This window comes from Echinococcus granulosus (assembly GCF_000524195.1).
Source record: "Echinococcus granulosus chromosome Unknown EG_S00099, whole genome shotgun sequence".
Lineage (NCBI taxonomy): Eukaryota > Metazoa > Platyhelminthes > Cestoda > Cyclophyllidea > Taeniidae > Echinococcus > Echinococcus granulosus.
In genome coordinates, this window is record NW_020170479.1 from 170,486 (window position 1) to 188,020 (window position 17,535).

The following is a 17,535-nucleotide window of genomic DNA, read 5'->3' on the forward strand; positions in this document are numbered from 1 at the left end:
CTACGCAGCATGTGGCTCATTCTTCTGCCCAGTCTTCTCCATCTGAGTCTTTGACACCGGAGGTGGTTAAGAAGAATAGAATGCCAACTCTGTTATTGCTTTAAATGCCCCATGTTTCTTTTGATGTCATTGAACCGTTTATGAGTGTTTGTGTGCAAGAATAATAGAACCAGAGTTTGACAGGATTTCATAGCATTTCTAACTGCTGCATAATCAAACGGCTTTGCTAGATCTGCCGTAGCATTTTTTTGCCCAAAAGAGCAATTTTAAAATTGGGTTACACATCACAATAAAAAAAATAAATACATATTTACAGTTTATTGTGATAACTTCTATAATATCGAAATAGACCAGTTTTCTGAGGCTACAGTTATCATCGTCACAACGGAATTGTCAGAAAGCATGTCAATCTTTGTTTACACTGCTATCAGCAAAGCTTGTGACAAAACCAAATAAAAGGGTTGACTGCTCTAGTGTTAAGTATTTCCTTTTCGTTTCCTCCATTCCCTCAAAATGCCCCTTAAATCGTCCACTATTTACACTTGCGTATTTAAATGAAAATATTGGCAAATGACAAAGCCGTATTGTACTGATGAGGAAAATTGCGTTGAGAGGGTCAGAAGTCCAAAAATTGATAAGGCAGCAGTGTGCCAAATTTATTAAATATCGTACCTTTCACCTTCCAGCAGAAGTGTATCAATCACTCGACATCACTTGAAATTGTACATTGAAAAATCCAATCATTAATAAGATTGACAAAAGTTTGCAAACGGTACCATCACCCAAAAGTTAAAAGTAACTTCCTATCTGCACACATTAAAAACGACAGTTCGCGGCAATAAGCTTTTGGAAAGAAATGGCAAAGATTTCATAATGAAATGCTATTCATCAATCAAATTTCTGCTCTACTTCTGTGAAATGCTGTGTGCTTCTGTGTGTGTTGTGTTGCTTTCATGGCTGCCTGCTACTTGAAGCATAACACTTGTTGTCGGATGACTCGACAATTCAGTGGGTGGAGCGTCCAAGATTCAGTGCACGGTCAACTTGGTGACTAAAAGAGGTCATGATATGACAAATAAATGGCACAATGAAGTGAGAAAGGACCTCTCTGCCATTATTGCGTGTGCACTCAAACACGTGTGATACGTGTGGGCGTTACACAAAGAAAATTGGCTATTTGACAGAACAATGGCAGAAGAGTGAATCCCGTATGCATTTCGTTTGACCCACTACACTTTTACCACTTTTGAAACAATCAGTAAAAGGTTACTTCACAGTCAGAGAAAAATGAAATTCTATGTATTTTATGATGAACAAACACAAGTGTCAATGAGGTGTTAGCATGATTCGTGTGTGTGACCCAAAACATCAGGTTATATTTTGAGGTCTCAATGTAGATCCTGGTAGGTCTGACAAATCAAGCATTAGTCAAGCCGTCACGATTACACATTGTCAGATTTAAAAGCTGGCACTTGAGAAGTCAAAGATTTTTATTGCCTTAAATTTACTTAACACCCTAATATTCCTAATTATGGCAAATTTATGGAAAATCCTGTATTTTAGGATTAATAAAGACCATATAAGGAAAAAATTTCTGAATGAATAGCAACTCACGGATTTTACGCGTCTCTATCACAATCTTGGCATATTTTTTATGGGGCTAATGTAAAATTACCTTTTTATACAAATGCTTAAATGTAAATTTAAAAGTTGATTTGCTTAATTCTCTAACTAGACATTGCACATGACTCATCACACTAATCGCCATTGGCATTATTGTTTCATTACAATGAATCTTCTTAGGGTGAACCTTACTTACAATGCTATAAAGTACAGGATCAGGGATTCAAATTTACCAAGCTTCAAATTTTAAAATTTGCAAAGGGGAATTCTTTGTAATGGCTATTTTAGTCAGGAACGTTAAATCCATCGCCATAATGCATCACTCTTGTTTGCCTGCGTGATTAAGCAAACGACCTGCTCATGAACAATAAAGCATAATGGATAAACAAAAGTAGATATTGCTAAGTTGTAGAAAGGCGAAGAGGCTAATGGGATGCCCCATTCTGCCCCACCTTGACCGAAACTAACCCACTCAGAAGGACAAACTGGAGAGAAAAGGAGATTTATAAACTGCAGAGACCAAAATTTTGTCGTAGTTGGCCAAAATCCTAAAATATCAAATCAAGGCGACCAAATTTAAAAGGATTGTGCGCATTTTCTAACTTATTAGATATCATCCTGTTATAAATCGTCTTTTTTGGAGAACTACAAGCCTTGCCAGACGTGGCAAATCATGTGACTGTTTAAAATGAAGCTAAATACTATCTATCTTTCGCCCCCTCTTTCTCTCGCACACGCACACAAACACGCTTCAATGGCATTGAATGAAACATGAAGCATAGTTTCTCTTGAAAAATAGGTTGAAGACCCATGGATAAGGAAAATTAGGCGTAAGCGAGTGTAATATTTTGTGCAGTGCAAAGGGTAGAGGAGGGAAAAGGTGTTTGTGAAAAGTAAAGCTGCGTAAGGGTGAAGGATCAACAGTCGATGGCGTCATTAGGAGGCACTAACGTCCACTCAGTCAGAGGTTGATACAACCTGACTGTCAGTAAGCTAAGCGTTACTAACAAACACATTTAGCAAGCAAAATGTAAAAGAACGCATCTTCATTCACACCTGTGTTATACTAGTCCTAAATAAAAGTATCAAAGAACTGAAAACGTTATGGTTTTAACAACTCCCAATTTCCAAGCGCTGATGGTAAAAATCTTACTATTGCACCGAGATGACGAACTGGGACTGGATCAGTTCTACTATTCTGTAAAACAATGATGGCGAGATGGGAGTTAGGATTCACAAGGTCAGTGTGAGGCATATCATTGCACCTCACGTCATATCTCAGCGTATTATATCACACCTCGTCATAAAGCGCCATGTCACAACATGTCATGTTTCACGTATAAATATGCGTGGTTCTCTCCACCTCCCAATTCATTTACGCCATGAAATGCACACTGACTGGTGAGCCGGCATTTACTGAGCATCTGCCAAATTCACACTAATTTTGCTCTATGCTAACAAGGCATTGATCTTGTACAGTCTGGACACTGGTTCCTAGGTCTCTCCGTTGAGGTTTTCAGCCTCACCACCATCATATCTGATGAAACGCGTCAATTACCCACAGATGTTGAACGAGTGCAAGTACTTGAGGCTCATTTGGCAGTTCGAGAACTGGTGCACCCTACTGTCAGTAACATGTTAATAATGGTGCGTTGTTGCACGGCGCATTCGTGGTTGTGACATATGAGGTAGATGACTTGTGTAGCATACCTGTTGACACTTCAAGCTCTTTCACTTGAAAGCGTCCTGTGTAGCGTTACATGCTGCCTGGCATTGACTTGTCCTGAAGTACTCCAGTGAACTAACACGCCTAGTAGATTAACGAGACAGTCGATCTGCATTTGAACATCCGGATTTGAGGGCATATCCACACAACCGTGGACTGGGACACGAGGCGTCTCTTGTCAGTGGTGTGATGCCAACTTGCACTGAGGGCGTTTGCGGCTGAAGGAATGTAGGCAAATACTACAGCTATTTCAACAACTCGTGTAGTCGTGTTGGCGGCCGCTACACGCCGGTGAGAAAACCGGTGCCTGCATGCCATTCATATCATTCAGTGCATTGGTGCCATTTAATGCCATTCGTAATGTCATTTAATTTAAGTAATTATAGACTACCTTAAAAATTTAAGTGGATTAATGAAGTGTTAACAAATGAACTAAAGTGTACGCTATCCTACAGCATGTCATACTCTAACTTATACATGAAGGGATGGTTCGGGCAAGGCCAAATCTGCTGCACTCCGACATGCGACCATGTAATGGCATGCAACCTGATTGGAACAATGCACTATACTTCACAGTGTGTCAATACGGGGCAGGGTAAGTGAGACTTCCACCGCATCGCATGACCCACTGACCCTACTTGTTGACCAAGTGATTAAGTAATTGTGTGATAGTTTGATAGGGCATCTCTGCTATGCATGATTGGGACAGTGACGGAACATTCCTCCAGAGGGAACGAGCGTGCAGCAAAGCCGTGTGAGTACGGAGCCAGTTGCAGCAACTGCCCAAATGGACACTCGTGTTTCCTCTGGCAGTGTACCCAAACCCCAAGTGCGGACAACTATTTTGGACAAGAAGATTGCAAAATCCGAAGGACAGGACCATCAGCAAATCAACCAATTAATCAATCAGTAGGTCAACCAATGTGCCAGTTGGTGATTTCATCTGGGGAAATCCCGTATAGCCTGGCTTGTACTGGCACACAGTAAGACAGTGCAGTGTTCCAATTAGGTTGAAGGCCATCACACTGCCGCATGCACAACTCAGCGGATTTGGGCCTACCCAAACTACCTGTTCAGATATTGAGTAAGGCATGCCACATACCGTGTTGCTCTACTTGTTTTATCATGTAGCCAATCACCATGAGGAAGAAAAGACATTCAAATACCCATATAATGACGACGAAGCAGTGCACTATCTGAACGGCTTGAGGTGTTAACAGGTGTGCTTCTAAGTGTAGTTGCTCTAACAAGTGAACAATAAAACAGTTACCTGTACTGATTATTTTTCCTTATAGACCACATTAAAGCACCTAGTAGAGTTGACTGGCTGACGTTGCTCCTTAGTGCAACATGGGTAGGGCTCACCTTAGGTCAACTTTTGCTGTGGACCATTGATGACAACTCAAATCACCCAATGAGTAACGCATAATCTACTTCAAAGCTTGTAAAGATATAGCCTTGATGTGACTAGAATTACATCAGTAACGGATCAAGCCTTACAAACCACATTTCAAACTATGGTGAAACATGGGCAATGTGGCAATGAGATGGCCTTCGATCTGTTTTGAGCAATCCACAGCATTGTACTGTGTGTCAATGCAAGCGAGGGTAAGTTAGATTGCCTTCAGATGGAGTGGTTAAGTGACTCATTAACTGACTGATTGATTGTTTGATAGTTGGACGAAGACATCTTAGCTAGGTGCGGTAATGACAGTGCTCACGCCTTCAGAGGGAGCCGTCGTGTGAATATGGCGGTAGATGCGCGAACTGCCCCAAGGGATACTCGTGCTTTCACAGAGGGTGCACCAAGAATCCCAAAATTCAGACAAGCATTCCCGACAATGAGATTGAAGAATTTCAAGGAGAGAACTCTGTCAGAATGCATGTTTTTGAAGTCCCAACCGACTACAGGTTGGAATGGCTACAACTTATCTTGCGTCCCCTACGCCATACATCACGTTTCCCATTACTTCCATTGCATCCGCTTTTCCCACTTTTGCTTTCACGATACCATGTAATTTTGCTAACAGTGTCGATAGATTGAATGCGCTGCCTACAACTCTTGCCTTTTGGCCAAATATTGGTTGGCACTATGAAGGCATGGATACATGTGTGAATGAAAACCTAGCTTTGGTGGATTGTGAGTATGTGCAGTGTGTGGAAGATAGGGCATAAAAGTGCGCATGAACGTATAATTTGGGAGCAGGAGCAAAATTAAATCCTGTGTAGAGTGATGTGGATTTTGAGTCCACTTGTAAATGCTGTAGAGTGGAAAAGTGTGTTTGTTATGGGGATTCAGCTGCACGGGCTCTGTAGAACTTACTTAACTGTAATGTAATGTAATGGAATGAGTTGGACGATACCTCGTTCAGATCACTTCTTCCAACAAGTCCATTGAAGTGTTTTGCATTGCCGAAATGCAAGGCATTAAAGAATAGTATGCAAAAGCAAATGAGTCGACCGAAGACCTTAAATGCCTGCCTTAATAATTACTCATATGCAGGTTGCACGATGCCACCAAAGTGCTTCCTAACGTATGCTTGCCATAGTAACTGCACACGCGTGTGTTAGTAGACGCTCTCCACTCTCATTCACCCACGACTGTGTTCCGTAAGAACCACTTTGTCTGGAACCTATGTTGGAATGTTTGTGCTTTGCATGTGGGAATGGCAACTTCCAACGTCACGTCGAGTTGATGATTTGGGAAGATGTGCGTGCAGACATCTGTACATTTGAATAGTGCCTGTCCTTCTCTGAGGTGCTACTTTGTAATGCGCATTAGTCTTGAGTTTGAAGGTCACTTCCATGATGATAATAGTGCATTTGATGTGTCCATTGCTTGTTTTGTTTACAGTCGGTTGCCGCATAATTGTAGACTGAAATGTTAGGAATGGAAAGGTAAAGGACACAGTCACATTCCTTGTGGTGGATATTGAAGGGCAAGTTAGAGCAAGGCATTTTCTACCTTTAACGTGGCCATGTTTACATTTTGCTCTTAATCAATTTATTGTAGTTTTCATTTTGCCCAAATGGATTGGGTTTATGTCACCGCATTTGAAGTGGACAAGCTGACCACTGACGTATTTCCTCAAAGTTGTTGGATCATTTAATTGCATGGCCTTAGCTTGAAGCATTTTCTTCCTCAGGTGCTAATAGTCAGATGGCAGCAAGTGAAACAATTTAGTGTAGTATTTGCGGGTATTGAGAAAGCGCAATTCGCTTACGTCTGTTTTGCATATCTGATAAATTGTGTTAAAAGCATAAGGCCACCATATTTCCGCTCGCTTGTCACAAGTTTATTTGCAGATCAGTGCTGTTTCTAGGTTTCTTGATGTGGTTATTCCTCCATTGTATCGCGATGTTTTAGGATTACATCTGGCATTGGACGAATTGCCTGATCTCACTTGCCTTAACAATATCATGCAATGCGATTGACATTGTAAATGTACCTGTTTCATTGAAGAATACTTTTAAGCGACTGTAATTTGTGCCTGTTTCAGTGGTGGCTACTATCGACGCATTTTAGCAGAGCGTTTAGCGGGATGAAAAACTGAACCAAGTAGATGCCGCAGATTTGTCTATGCAGAATAGAAGCAAAAAGTGAAAGGAGACTGCACACCTTCCATGAATGTGGATGACCCTCTTAATTGCATACCCTTTCCACTTGGCTGAAATGCTCAACGGAGTTGTCTATGTGAAAGCTGCCTCTAATGACTGATTGGGTGAAAATGGAGTGATTGCAGTGACATATAATGATACCATTAGCTGACTCTCGGGTTGATTTTGGCATTTCCCATTTGATTAATAAATGTTAGATTAACATAATTTGAGACCTATACGATAAAAGCTAGTTTGCATTGGTTGGTGTGATCCCTGCCTCATGCAACATGAGTACAACATGAGTGGAAGCATGACATATTGTGTTGGCAAACTTATTTCAGTTTACCACTATACCACGTCAGCACATTGCAATGGTCATTTCTTCGTCACAAGGTGATAGGTTTCTGCCTTCAGGTTGCAATAGTATGGAGTGTGGAATAGAATGAGACGTGGATTTGTACTACCGAGAAGTGGATTGTTAACTTACAGGTTAGACGTATGAGTGGGAGTCGTGTCAATGGAAATTGCGGTGAGGCCGATGACGTATAATAAATGAGGACGAAAGCAGAAAGAGTGTTGCATCATGTTAATGCTGTTAAACTGTTTTCCAATGCTTAAGGTGTTGGTTACGTCACTGCTCTGGGCTGATAAAGGCCAATACAGCAGAGAAGGTGGGGAATTGAGTGGTGAAAATAGAAAAGAGGGATTGGAGACTGCATGAGTGATTGCTGACTGCATGAGAGGGAGTTGCTTGAAGGGGCCAAGTGCCAGGATGTGGTTTACGTTGGGATGATGAAGAAGAGGTGGTGAAGGAGGAGGAGGATAAGAAATGTTAAGTGAGGCGGCAGACGGCAATGTGGCTGTGGATGGGAGGAGGCGAAGTACACATTTATGAGATGTGCAGTCGAATTTAAGTGGTGAACAGAATGACTGTAAACATGGGTATTGTCTTGAATAAACAGTTGTGAGGGGTGACCGATTTAGATGTCACAGAAGTCAATGATAGTAAATATAACGAAGGAATGCATAAAGACATTCATAATGGATTTATTTTGCGTTTCTACTTATGGACCAAATTAGGGATGTCACTCATAATTTTGGTGAAATAATTAGGCAATATGTTGATAATCGTGATTTGGCTATGTGAAAGTCACTTCATTTCACTTTCCATAGCATTACAGCGATTACCTGTTAGAAACTGGCTTTTCACACTCCTCCTCCAGAAGCTTAGTAATTCTGTTCTCCGACAAGTCCTGACGACGAAGACTGCTTGGCAGTGCAGATTTCCTCAACTTTTGACAGATGCGAGTCAGACGCAAACATCGCGGAGCCTTGGCAACTGGTCACATTCGGTAGTTCTCTACGCTTAACACAGTCAAATCCGTCGAGAGCATTATACGAATGTTGAATCCCTTCTGGCCCATATTTCCTTGATATACAGACTGGCAAGGCAAAGCAAAAGCACCCGAAGTCCATATTAAACCTATCGGATCACAACATTGCGCAGTGTGGGCTAGTAAGTTGCCTCGACTCCAGTTTGTAGTCAAACAAAAACACAAATAACGCAATAAGCAATGTCCTAACGAAAACACTATTTTTCAATTTAAGCAATGTTTTACACGGGAAAAGCATTTTGTTATGTATTATAATATGCACTGTAATAAAATGCATTTGTATTCCATATTGCACTTTCGGTTTCATGAAGGCAAACTACTTTATCTAAATTTTTGTAATGCACTTCTAGGTTTCTAATGAAACAAACCTTTTGGTATTTAACTTGCATCTAGTTGTGACAGAGAATAATTTGATATCGACCTGTGTGCCCACCTATCCCTCTAGCCATTGTCTTTGTAGACAATAAGCTTTTGTCATTGAGGAAAGAGGATGTTTTGATTTGCGCAAAGGAAAGTCGAGAGGGATGTTCTCCCCTCTGAATGAAGGTGGTCTAGAGGCTGTCGTTGCAGTTGTGGGTCAGTGGATCGGTAATTAGGTACATGCATTTAAGCTTATTCATCATTTTAATCGGTGCTTATTTATAGACTAGCGTTCATTAATTTATACCTTTTCGCATATTTGAGTTGAACAACGGTGTATATACAACATGACGGGTCAGCTTTTCTCTCCACATTGCAGTTGCTCACCCTCGGATTGAGAAGCATGTGTAATTCAGTGATGAAATTTTTAAGGTAACTAAGTCCTAAAGGGGTCAGAGCCTATTTCTTCCTTCGGGATTAAAGGTGTGCCCTTCTTCTCGTGGTTGACGTAACAGGACAGCTTCTCACCTGAAGGGTCCATTCAAATAGCCATAAATTACAACAATAGCAATCAGTCCGTGGTGAAGCCACTTTAACTTCACTATTTTGGTAATTTGAGTGGGATCACTAGAGAGGATGGAACAAACACCTTCTGATGTTTTTTCTAAATAACACAAGGCAATTTTGAATAGTGCCCTGTGCATAATGGTGCATGCCATCTGTGTAGAAATTAATTCATACCGTTTGTCAATGATTGAGCACTCGAATTTGGGGTTCCGAATTTTACTAGCATGTATTTTCAGTTGTCCATGATAAAGCACCTGCAAATAAGTGATTGCACTCACCACCTACTGCTAATTGGTACTCAGTGTAAGCCTGCTTCCATCTTAAATAGACCAATTGCAAATCCTAAAGCAAGCCACAACTATTATATGCTCCTGTGAGTAGACGAATATTACAGCAGCTGAGGAGCCATGTTGCCACTCAAACATGGATTCTGTGTGGAATTCGTCCTGAGAGATAGTTGCCATCTTTGTGAGATGCAATTTCCCTCATTTTGCACCAGTAGTGCTCTGGGCTCTGGGCTGCATTTGGATGTGGAGGTTTATTTAAACATATATAGAAATATCAATGATAATATGCAGCTTTCAGTTACTTGCTAAGTACTATTAATTGGCAAGCAAACAGTCTGTTGTGAGACATTCTGTTTAGGTATTTGGTGATTTGGCGGTGTGCCCATGCACGTGATTGACGTTTCAAAGTCACTCAGCAACTCATCATGATCCAGTTCGAGCTAATTTGGATGAAGATGAATTCAGATTATTTCAGGAAAGAAGACGAGGAGAGAGGATGGAGAATGATATGAGAACAGAGGTGAGAAGTGCACACATAGTCTAAGATAATGCCTCGATTTGAAGCAGAAACGACAGTTTAATCTGTTTGAATCTAGGTAGGGTGTAAAATAAACTCCGTTCTATCCACGACCGTGATGGCAGAGGTGAAGGAGAGGAGCAGTAAACGTGATGCACTGATCGCAGTAAAGGGGGTGTCCCTTCATTTTTCATAGGAAAGTCGTACTTGTCGTCAATAAGAAAGACTAGATACTGTACAGAGGGTTCCTCCATCGTTTTCAACAAGTAGGAGACCGCGATATGTTGTAGGCAAAGTGTCTACAACTATTGGCAGAACGAGGAACGTGGTCGCGAAATGGATAACCATTCGCCTCCAATAAGGTGTTCAAAAAGTGGTGCGGCATGGATGCACTCACCACTTAACGAGGTAATAATGTTCCCAACAAAGAAGTGTCAGGAGTTTCACCGATCCCATCTCGTTTATATGTGAGTGGATTTCGGTTCCATTACAGAGGAAAGCTACTTATTGACGAAGAGTAGGAATGGAAGGCTATGGGCACAGCTACACTATTGAGGGGGACTTAAAAATTTTGCGCTGCTGATCATAAAGTTAAAGAAAATATTGTCAGCACACTTTGTCAATTTAGGTATCAACATTTTTCAACCATCTAATTTTAAGCACCTTTGGTCATCAGGATTATGGTCATATCTCCCACCAAAGGAATGACCTAAGCCAGGTTTGTTGCTCCAGGAGTTGGTGAAGACCCACAAACATGTCCACGGGGTCCACTCAATTGAGAGCCCCTAGCCAATCCCTCTTTTTCAGCACCCACACAATTTAATTAGCCCTGATTAGGGTAGTCGCCTTCACAAATTGAGATCAAGCATTTTCAAATGGACCACCTGTAAAGTCGCCGACTATCACATATGAGTTGTATACCAATGAAGCTCATGGATGCAGACAGTATCAGGAGACTATTGTACACAATCATATACGACGATCGTGATATCCTATGTGTATTAACCATGTCAATAGGGCCAACTGACCTGACAGATTTGCAAAATGTAAGACAATCTTTGATTCCTTGGTAGGCACATATGTATTTGTTCGTCTCGATCATGTTGGGAATGTTGCAGCTACGACGTTTGTGTTGTAAAGCTAGCAGAAAAGAAAGGCAAAGTTGAAGAAGAATAAAAATACAACAATCTGCAAAGTTTTTAGCTATCCGCTGACCACTACTGGAGAAGGTTACTACAAGGTGCATGGACTGAGGAAACGTGTAGGATTACTGTTGTTTACTACGCCGTATCCAGAGCTTCTCAGCCCCTCTCTTCACTACTAAGTAGCATTTCTCTGTACTGGTAGGACTAAGCACGACTGTGGAAACGATGTAGTGATTGAATCGGACTCGAAAGCTGCTTCTCTGATTCGTATATATAGTTGCACCATCGTAGCATAACGGAAAAGCAGAGGTCATCGATAGTGGATGGTCGCCTCTGCAAAGACCTGACTCTGACGGGTCGAAGTGATGTCTACATTTGGTAGCCATCATAGCTGACGTGCCGAAGAGGAAACAGTGTCAACAAAAGCAACGTTACCTTATCTGGATGAATATGTATTTCATTGCAGAACCGCGTGGTCTACGTACCTGATTGCGTGGATGAATAATACTAATAATAACAATGCCGCGTCTTCAGCTAAGTGCAAATCAGATGTTCAAATAGGCAGCTTTGGAGAGGGAACAAAGTAGCAACGAATAATCCTGCAGCAAGAAACCACTGAATAGATGTGTTAAAATTTAACCCTGACCATATTAATCATCAGCGTTGGGATCAAATGTGTCTTGGCCACGATTAATAATGTGTCCACTAACGTTCTTGGCTCAGAGCGGATGGTGGAAACAGAAAACAGTGAAAATGAAAAGCGACAAAATGAAGGGATTGGAACGTGATATGTTCCTCTATTTTGGATAACATTGAATGACACACTGCAATCTGTCCGAGAATCCATGGTGCTTCTGTACGCTCTGAGTAAATTTCTTATGTTGGATTAGTGGTCGGTGTTGGCATTGACAGAACTTGCAGGCGATAGACGGTCAGGGAACACGAATCTTATTGTAGAACAGGCGTCATCTGTCCCGAAGGAGGAACTGTGCTCTGTACGACCAAAACAGTGATAAGCTTACCCCTTATATAATGCCACCAATAAGAAATGCTGTCATCTAATCAGTCCATTGGCTGAAAGAAAATGAGGGCCGAGGCGAAAGAGTTTAGAGCAAAAACCATTCTACTTCTGGTGGCGATGTAGGACTTATCCCTTAAGAGAAATTCGTGAATTTCAAGAGGATACTTAAAACCATTTGATTGGACTTCTGTTTCTACCCGCACCAGCGGAAGACACTTCGGAGTCAAAAGTGCAGGAAGCTCAATCTGCCAATAGTTGCTGGTCCTTTGAGCACACTGCAGCGATGTCCTTCATGCCACAAATGCGACAGAAGACCACTCTGGTGAGGCTTTGCTCTTCCTCATTGATGTCGAGTTGGGCTAACGTGGTGTAGCATTATTCCAGCCCGAAGACCTGGTGAAGTGCATTGATTGTGAAGCATTCCTTGACTCTGGGGGTGGAGCTTTTGTTCAGATATGGCACTATTAACACTTGTGTGAAGTCCGTGTCATCATCGAAAGGGAGATGGTTTGCCAGCACTGCCACTAGTGCAATAGGTTCAGTGTATACCTATTCCACATCGGACCTCCTCCATTTGGAATAGACGGACCCTTCTGTAAGAGGACATCTTTACTGGATCATGGTTATACAGGATGGGATTGCATTTCCTACTCAGGGATTAGTGGCGTCCACTCAGTCACAACTTTCACACATACTGAACATTGCTTGACTAGAAGGTATATCCAAGCAACCTGGTTGGTTGTGGGTCTGATTAGACGTCACCACCACCTAGGGAGGAAGGAGAAGAGGAGGAGGAGAAGAGATAAACCATTGCTCAAGGTAAAGTAGAATTGTTTGTGCAACCCCACAATGCTGCCACACATGACGTCTTCCTCTGCTGTTTAAACTTGCAAGTAAGGGAATAATCCTGCAGCAACTGGAGTTTGTGTGCATTCCAATGGAAGCCATTCCATAGCTGTGTACTAATACAGCTGTCGTTGGTGTCAGCCTTCATTCAGTTGGAACGAGTCGACTCATTGGATGAGGACATTCCTGATTCGTACCATAATGAAGGAGGTGCAGCAATCAATGTCATGCATGTTTAGAGTGCACTTGCCACTTGGGATGTGAGGAAGTCAGTTGCATCAGGAGGATTATTTTCAGGCACTTTCAGATTCACAGTTGGCGCTACGGCACGTTGTGTCAACTATGTCATCCACCAAGACCTGCTATAAATCAACCCACTTCATGAACTTGCATTGTGATTCGTCATTGCAGAGTCATAAGAGTCCAACGGATTGCTCACCATCAAGCACATTTTCTCAACCTTGTGCTTATCTCCACCCCATACTTCAAAAGCGTGTCACACACTTCATAAACGTTAATGTGTGCACTGGAACACACGAAGACATTGAAAGTGTAATGATGGGTTGGGTGACATAATGGATCACCAATTTGAAAACACGTACGGAATATTACATTGTCAAGAGAAATGGTGACACAAGCAAGAAACGCATTTCAGGTTCCTTGCGGCTACCCTGTGAAGGAACACACTTTAACCACATGTAATTCAGTCATCTTAAAAGGATTTTGAGGACTTACAATCAGCATGTGGCGGAGAGTCCACAGCGTCAACCAGAATTCTGCATTAGTACTGATCTTCTGTTATTGGTGCAACTGAACAGACCCTTCTTACCACGTTTGACACTTCAAAATGTCAAGCAGTGAACTCCAGTGATGATCCACCGTTCGTCTTGTGGCAAGAAGAAATTTGTCAAGCCGTTTTGGTGTTGGGAATACCACTGATGTAAAGAGTTCATTCCCAACTCACATAACATCGAGTCTTTGGCAACTTCGCATTTGGGAAATGGCATAAAACACACGAAGAAGTGGGTGTCGCCATTTGCGAATCCAGAAGGTGGGTAGAGCTGATGTGACTTGGATAAACAAAATTACAATTTCATCTAAAAATTGGTGCTTATATTCCCTGATTTCCTTCACAGGAGAAAAGTTATTCAAAAGAGCTTGAAATGCAAAGAACATTGTTGCATCGATAGAGGATCCAGATCACACAAGAAATGGCATGAGTACTCCACTCATTACAAACGATCGCCTGCTAGCGTGGTCCTCACTTTGATGCCTTCTCAAAATGCCTAATTTCACCTATGATCCTAGGAATCTGATAAAAGTACTCGTCAGTGTAGAAGAGCACATCTGCGTGCCTGTTGTTTTGAGATGAGATGTTAATCAGTGCATTTTGGCAGCGGAAAAAATCGACTCACAAAGGCTAGCAGTCACGAGTTGTGTAGGCAATGAGACTGACAGAGGTGTTAACAACATTGTTTGGTGATTGGAAGGCCTGATAATACCCAGTTTCTATCACACCTGACAAAGTGGAAATGTAATGGATAGTAGTGCAGCCTCCTCTTTAATCCATCCACCCACTTTTCTCTATTTGACTTGTTTTATGTTGCCCTACTTAGTAGCTGACAGGGTGATCACACCAAACCTCACTATCGTTTATTTATACGGTATTTAGTGGGAATTCCTGCTTGCGCGCTATCGTTCCACTGACCCAGTCATCAGCCACAATCCTCATCGCCATTAACGATGCCAGTGCAGTACACTTGTGTGCGCGTTAGTCATGCATTCTCTCCATGCGAGTCAACGTATTCACTGTTTCCAGCTGTCTACTCGGAAGAGACTGGGTCCACGTTATTAAGTATGCATTGAATCAACTGTCACTTTCCAGCAGTCAGTGTGCATACTTTAAGACTTCATGATTGCTGTTTTCTCCTCCCTAATTGCCTGTAGTCACTTAATCTGCACGAACTCGGAGACAGCGATGGAGTCGTGGCTGAAGTGGTTAAATCTTGCGTTGGAGGTCCTTCAACGCTGGATGCTAGAACACTTTGCCCGCCTGGCACGGTATGACTTGGGTCTCACTTTCAGCCAATCCGTGGCAGCCTGCATCGCTATTCTACTCGACTTATGCAGTGGTAACTGCTCCTCCTTTCACAACCAACCCTTTTCTTGCATTTTCACCCTGTCCTTCTTCACCATCGTCCATTCGTTGACCCCGCCTTTCTTCCCTTATAAGCTCCTGTAAATTTACATAAAGAAGTCATTTTTCTCGATTGTAGACCTTTCAAATGCTCTTTGATAATGGTTCTGGACTCAGTAATGGTTCTGGCGGACACCTACGTTAATTGAAGACTTGTCACACATCAAAGAATGCTCGTTGTCGTTTTCTGGGTTAATTCGGTTTCAGAGTTCCCCAAGGTGGGCATTAGAACGAAGGAATGCAGAACACAGTACTGCGAGTTGCTTTGAATACTTGGAATCATGTGATCGTTTACGGAGAGGTGTGTCATGTTTACCATGGTGTGCATCGTGTGTCACTGTTCCATTTTCCTATTTCAATGGGGAGGCATGAACTTTAATGCTCCAATCTATCCTCAACTGGGAACTCAAAAGCTCGTACGGAAGATTGATAAGCCGCCTCTATATCGGTACCACGCCATCGTAGGGGGATGAGACACTTTTGGCCAAGTATTTAAATGTTGGGCCAAGTCAAAACCACGGTCCCTTGAGAAAATCGGTTGTCGATGCCCCAAAGTTTATTGTTATCATGCATCACCAGGAGGAAATCGGACAATTCACAACAAGAGATCAAATGCTGCAGAAGATGGATGAATGTTTTGTGCGGATGAAGCTCATGAATAATAGTTGGTTGTTACAAGTCTTTATAATTCTTTCTGAATGTGGAATTGATCATCACCCAATATGCGAAAGCCTAACAGGTTTTGAGCTGATTTGCAGCCCACCGAGGATTCCCTGAAGAGGAAAGAAAAAGTAATACAATAGGTGACGACTTTTAACTCAGATTCTCGATGATCACTATACCTTGGGAAATAATTCATGATTTTGCCATCACTACTGCTTGTGGTGTGCCTACTGGGGCTTGCAGCACCCTCGGAGGGGAAGCGTAAATTTGGCTCCTCCAACATACAGGTCTTTGGCAAGTCGAATACTGAAAAATGTGATGTGACGAACATCTTCATTGAGGCAGGTGTTGCTACTAAATTAGTTTGTAAAGCGTCTCCAGATTACCAGGCGTCATGACGGTGGATTTATCCTTAAGATAAGGGATAGTTCGGGACAAGCCCCTCAAATCCACTCAATGCCGTTAACACTACTTCCGTGCAAGTACGCATTTGTGTATTTGTATGTAATTTTCCGTATTTGCAAGAACTTCTATGCATATATTTGCCATCACGAGTTGGCTAGTAGCTCACACAGTTCCTTTGGATTAAATACACAACCACGAGTGTAAATACGCAAATAAACTGTTCGGAAAAGCAGTAGGCAATAATGTTTGGCCCTCTGCTGCTTACCACTCCTTTGAAGGAATCAATGCGCAGCATTTGTGGTGGCACAGGGTGAATGCAGGGAAGACCTTCGCATTCCCAACCGCGTCTGCGCGAGTTTATTAAGAGGCCACAGTGAAGTACCTTCATTCATATAACTCCTATGTGTTGTTTTGAATTGCATGACAAAGATATGGCGATTGGAGTGATGAGTGAAGGACATGTGGGCCGCATTTCAACTGAGGAATAACCTGTATTCGAGGGTTTTCAATGACAGCTAACTTGTCGTTCCTTAAGGATAGAGCATTTAGCACTCCCTACCTTGGTAGTTCAGATAATTTAAACAGTGGGATAGCACGAAGTAGTTAGAAGAACACCTCAGCCAGTGTGAGCACTGGTAGCCACCCTTGTCGACACACAGAAGTAGAAGTAGCATCGAGTGTTCCATTGCCATAATTGCCCATTGTTTCACATGTTCTCCTTGGATATTCATTGCGGCAACAGGAGTTCCGCCAAATTTGTTCGTTTGTACTGCATGAGAGTGTTTTGCAACATTCATGCGACCACTTCTTGACATTCAGATGCCTGTGGCATGGCGAGACTTCCCTGAATACGTAGGAAGGCAGAATGCGCGGGCTGAATATGTATTGCCGATGTGGAGTACGGGTTGGGGCTACAGGCATGGCCAAAGGACACGCCGCCCGGTGAAGGTACAAGGGGAGAGGTCCCAAGTGATCCATTGCCACAAACCGAGAGTTAAACTTCATAATGCGTAATCGTTCTCCTCTTGTAAACGCAGTTCGTGGTGCTCCTTTTGGTCCACGTCTCGCACCAGCCATCCAAACGTCGTTGGTGCTGTTAACAAAAGCACCCACCAACCGTCTATCAGCAGAAACGTGGATTGTGAAGATATGAGAGGAGTTGGCTCGAAAGTTAGAGGAAGTCA

At 42.3% G+C, this 17,535-nt stretch overlaps 1 protein-coding gene across 1 annotated transcript; it reads right to left on the bottom strand. All coding sequences in view use genetic code 11, as the record gives it.

Moving 5' to 3' along the window:
- Positions 1-8,585: 8,585 nt before the first annotated feature.
- On the bottom strand, positions 8,586-17,166 carry EGR_08224 (hypothetical protein; the record flags this gene model as incomplete). Its single annotated transcript, XM_024497473.1, has 4 exons — positions 8,586-8,697; positions 9,232-9,524; positions 14,056-14,243; positions 16,911-17,166. The coding sequence occupies 4 exons, from the start codon at positions 17,164-17,166 to the stop codon at positions 8,586-8,588; spliced, it is 849 nt and encodes a 282-aa protein (XP_024348114.1).
- Positions 17,167-17,535: the final 369 nt, after the last annotated feature.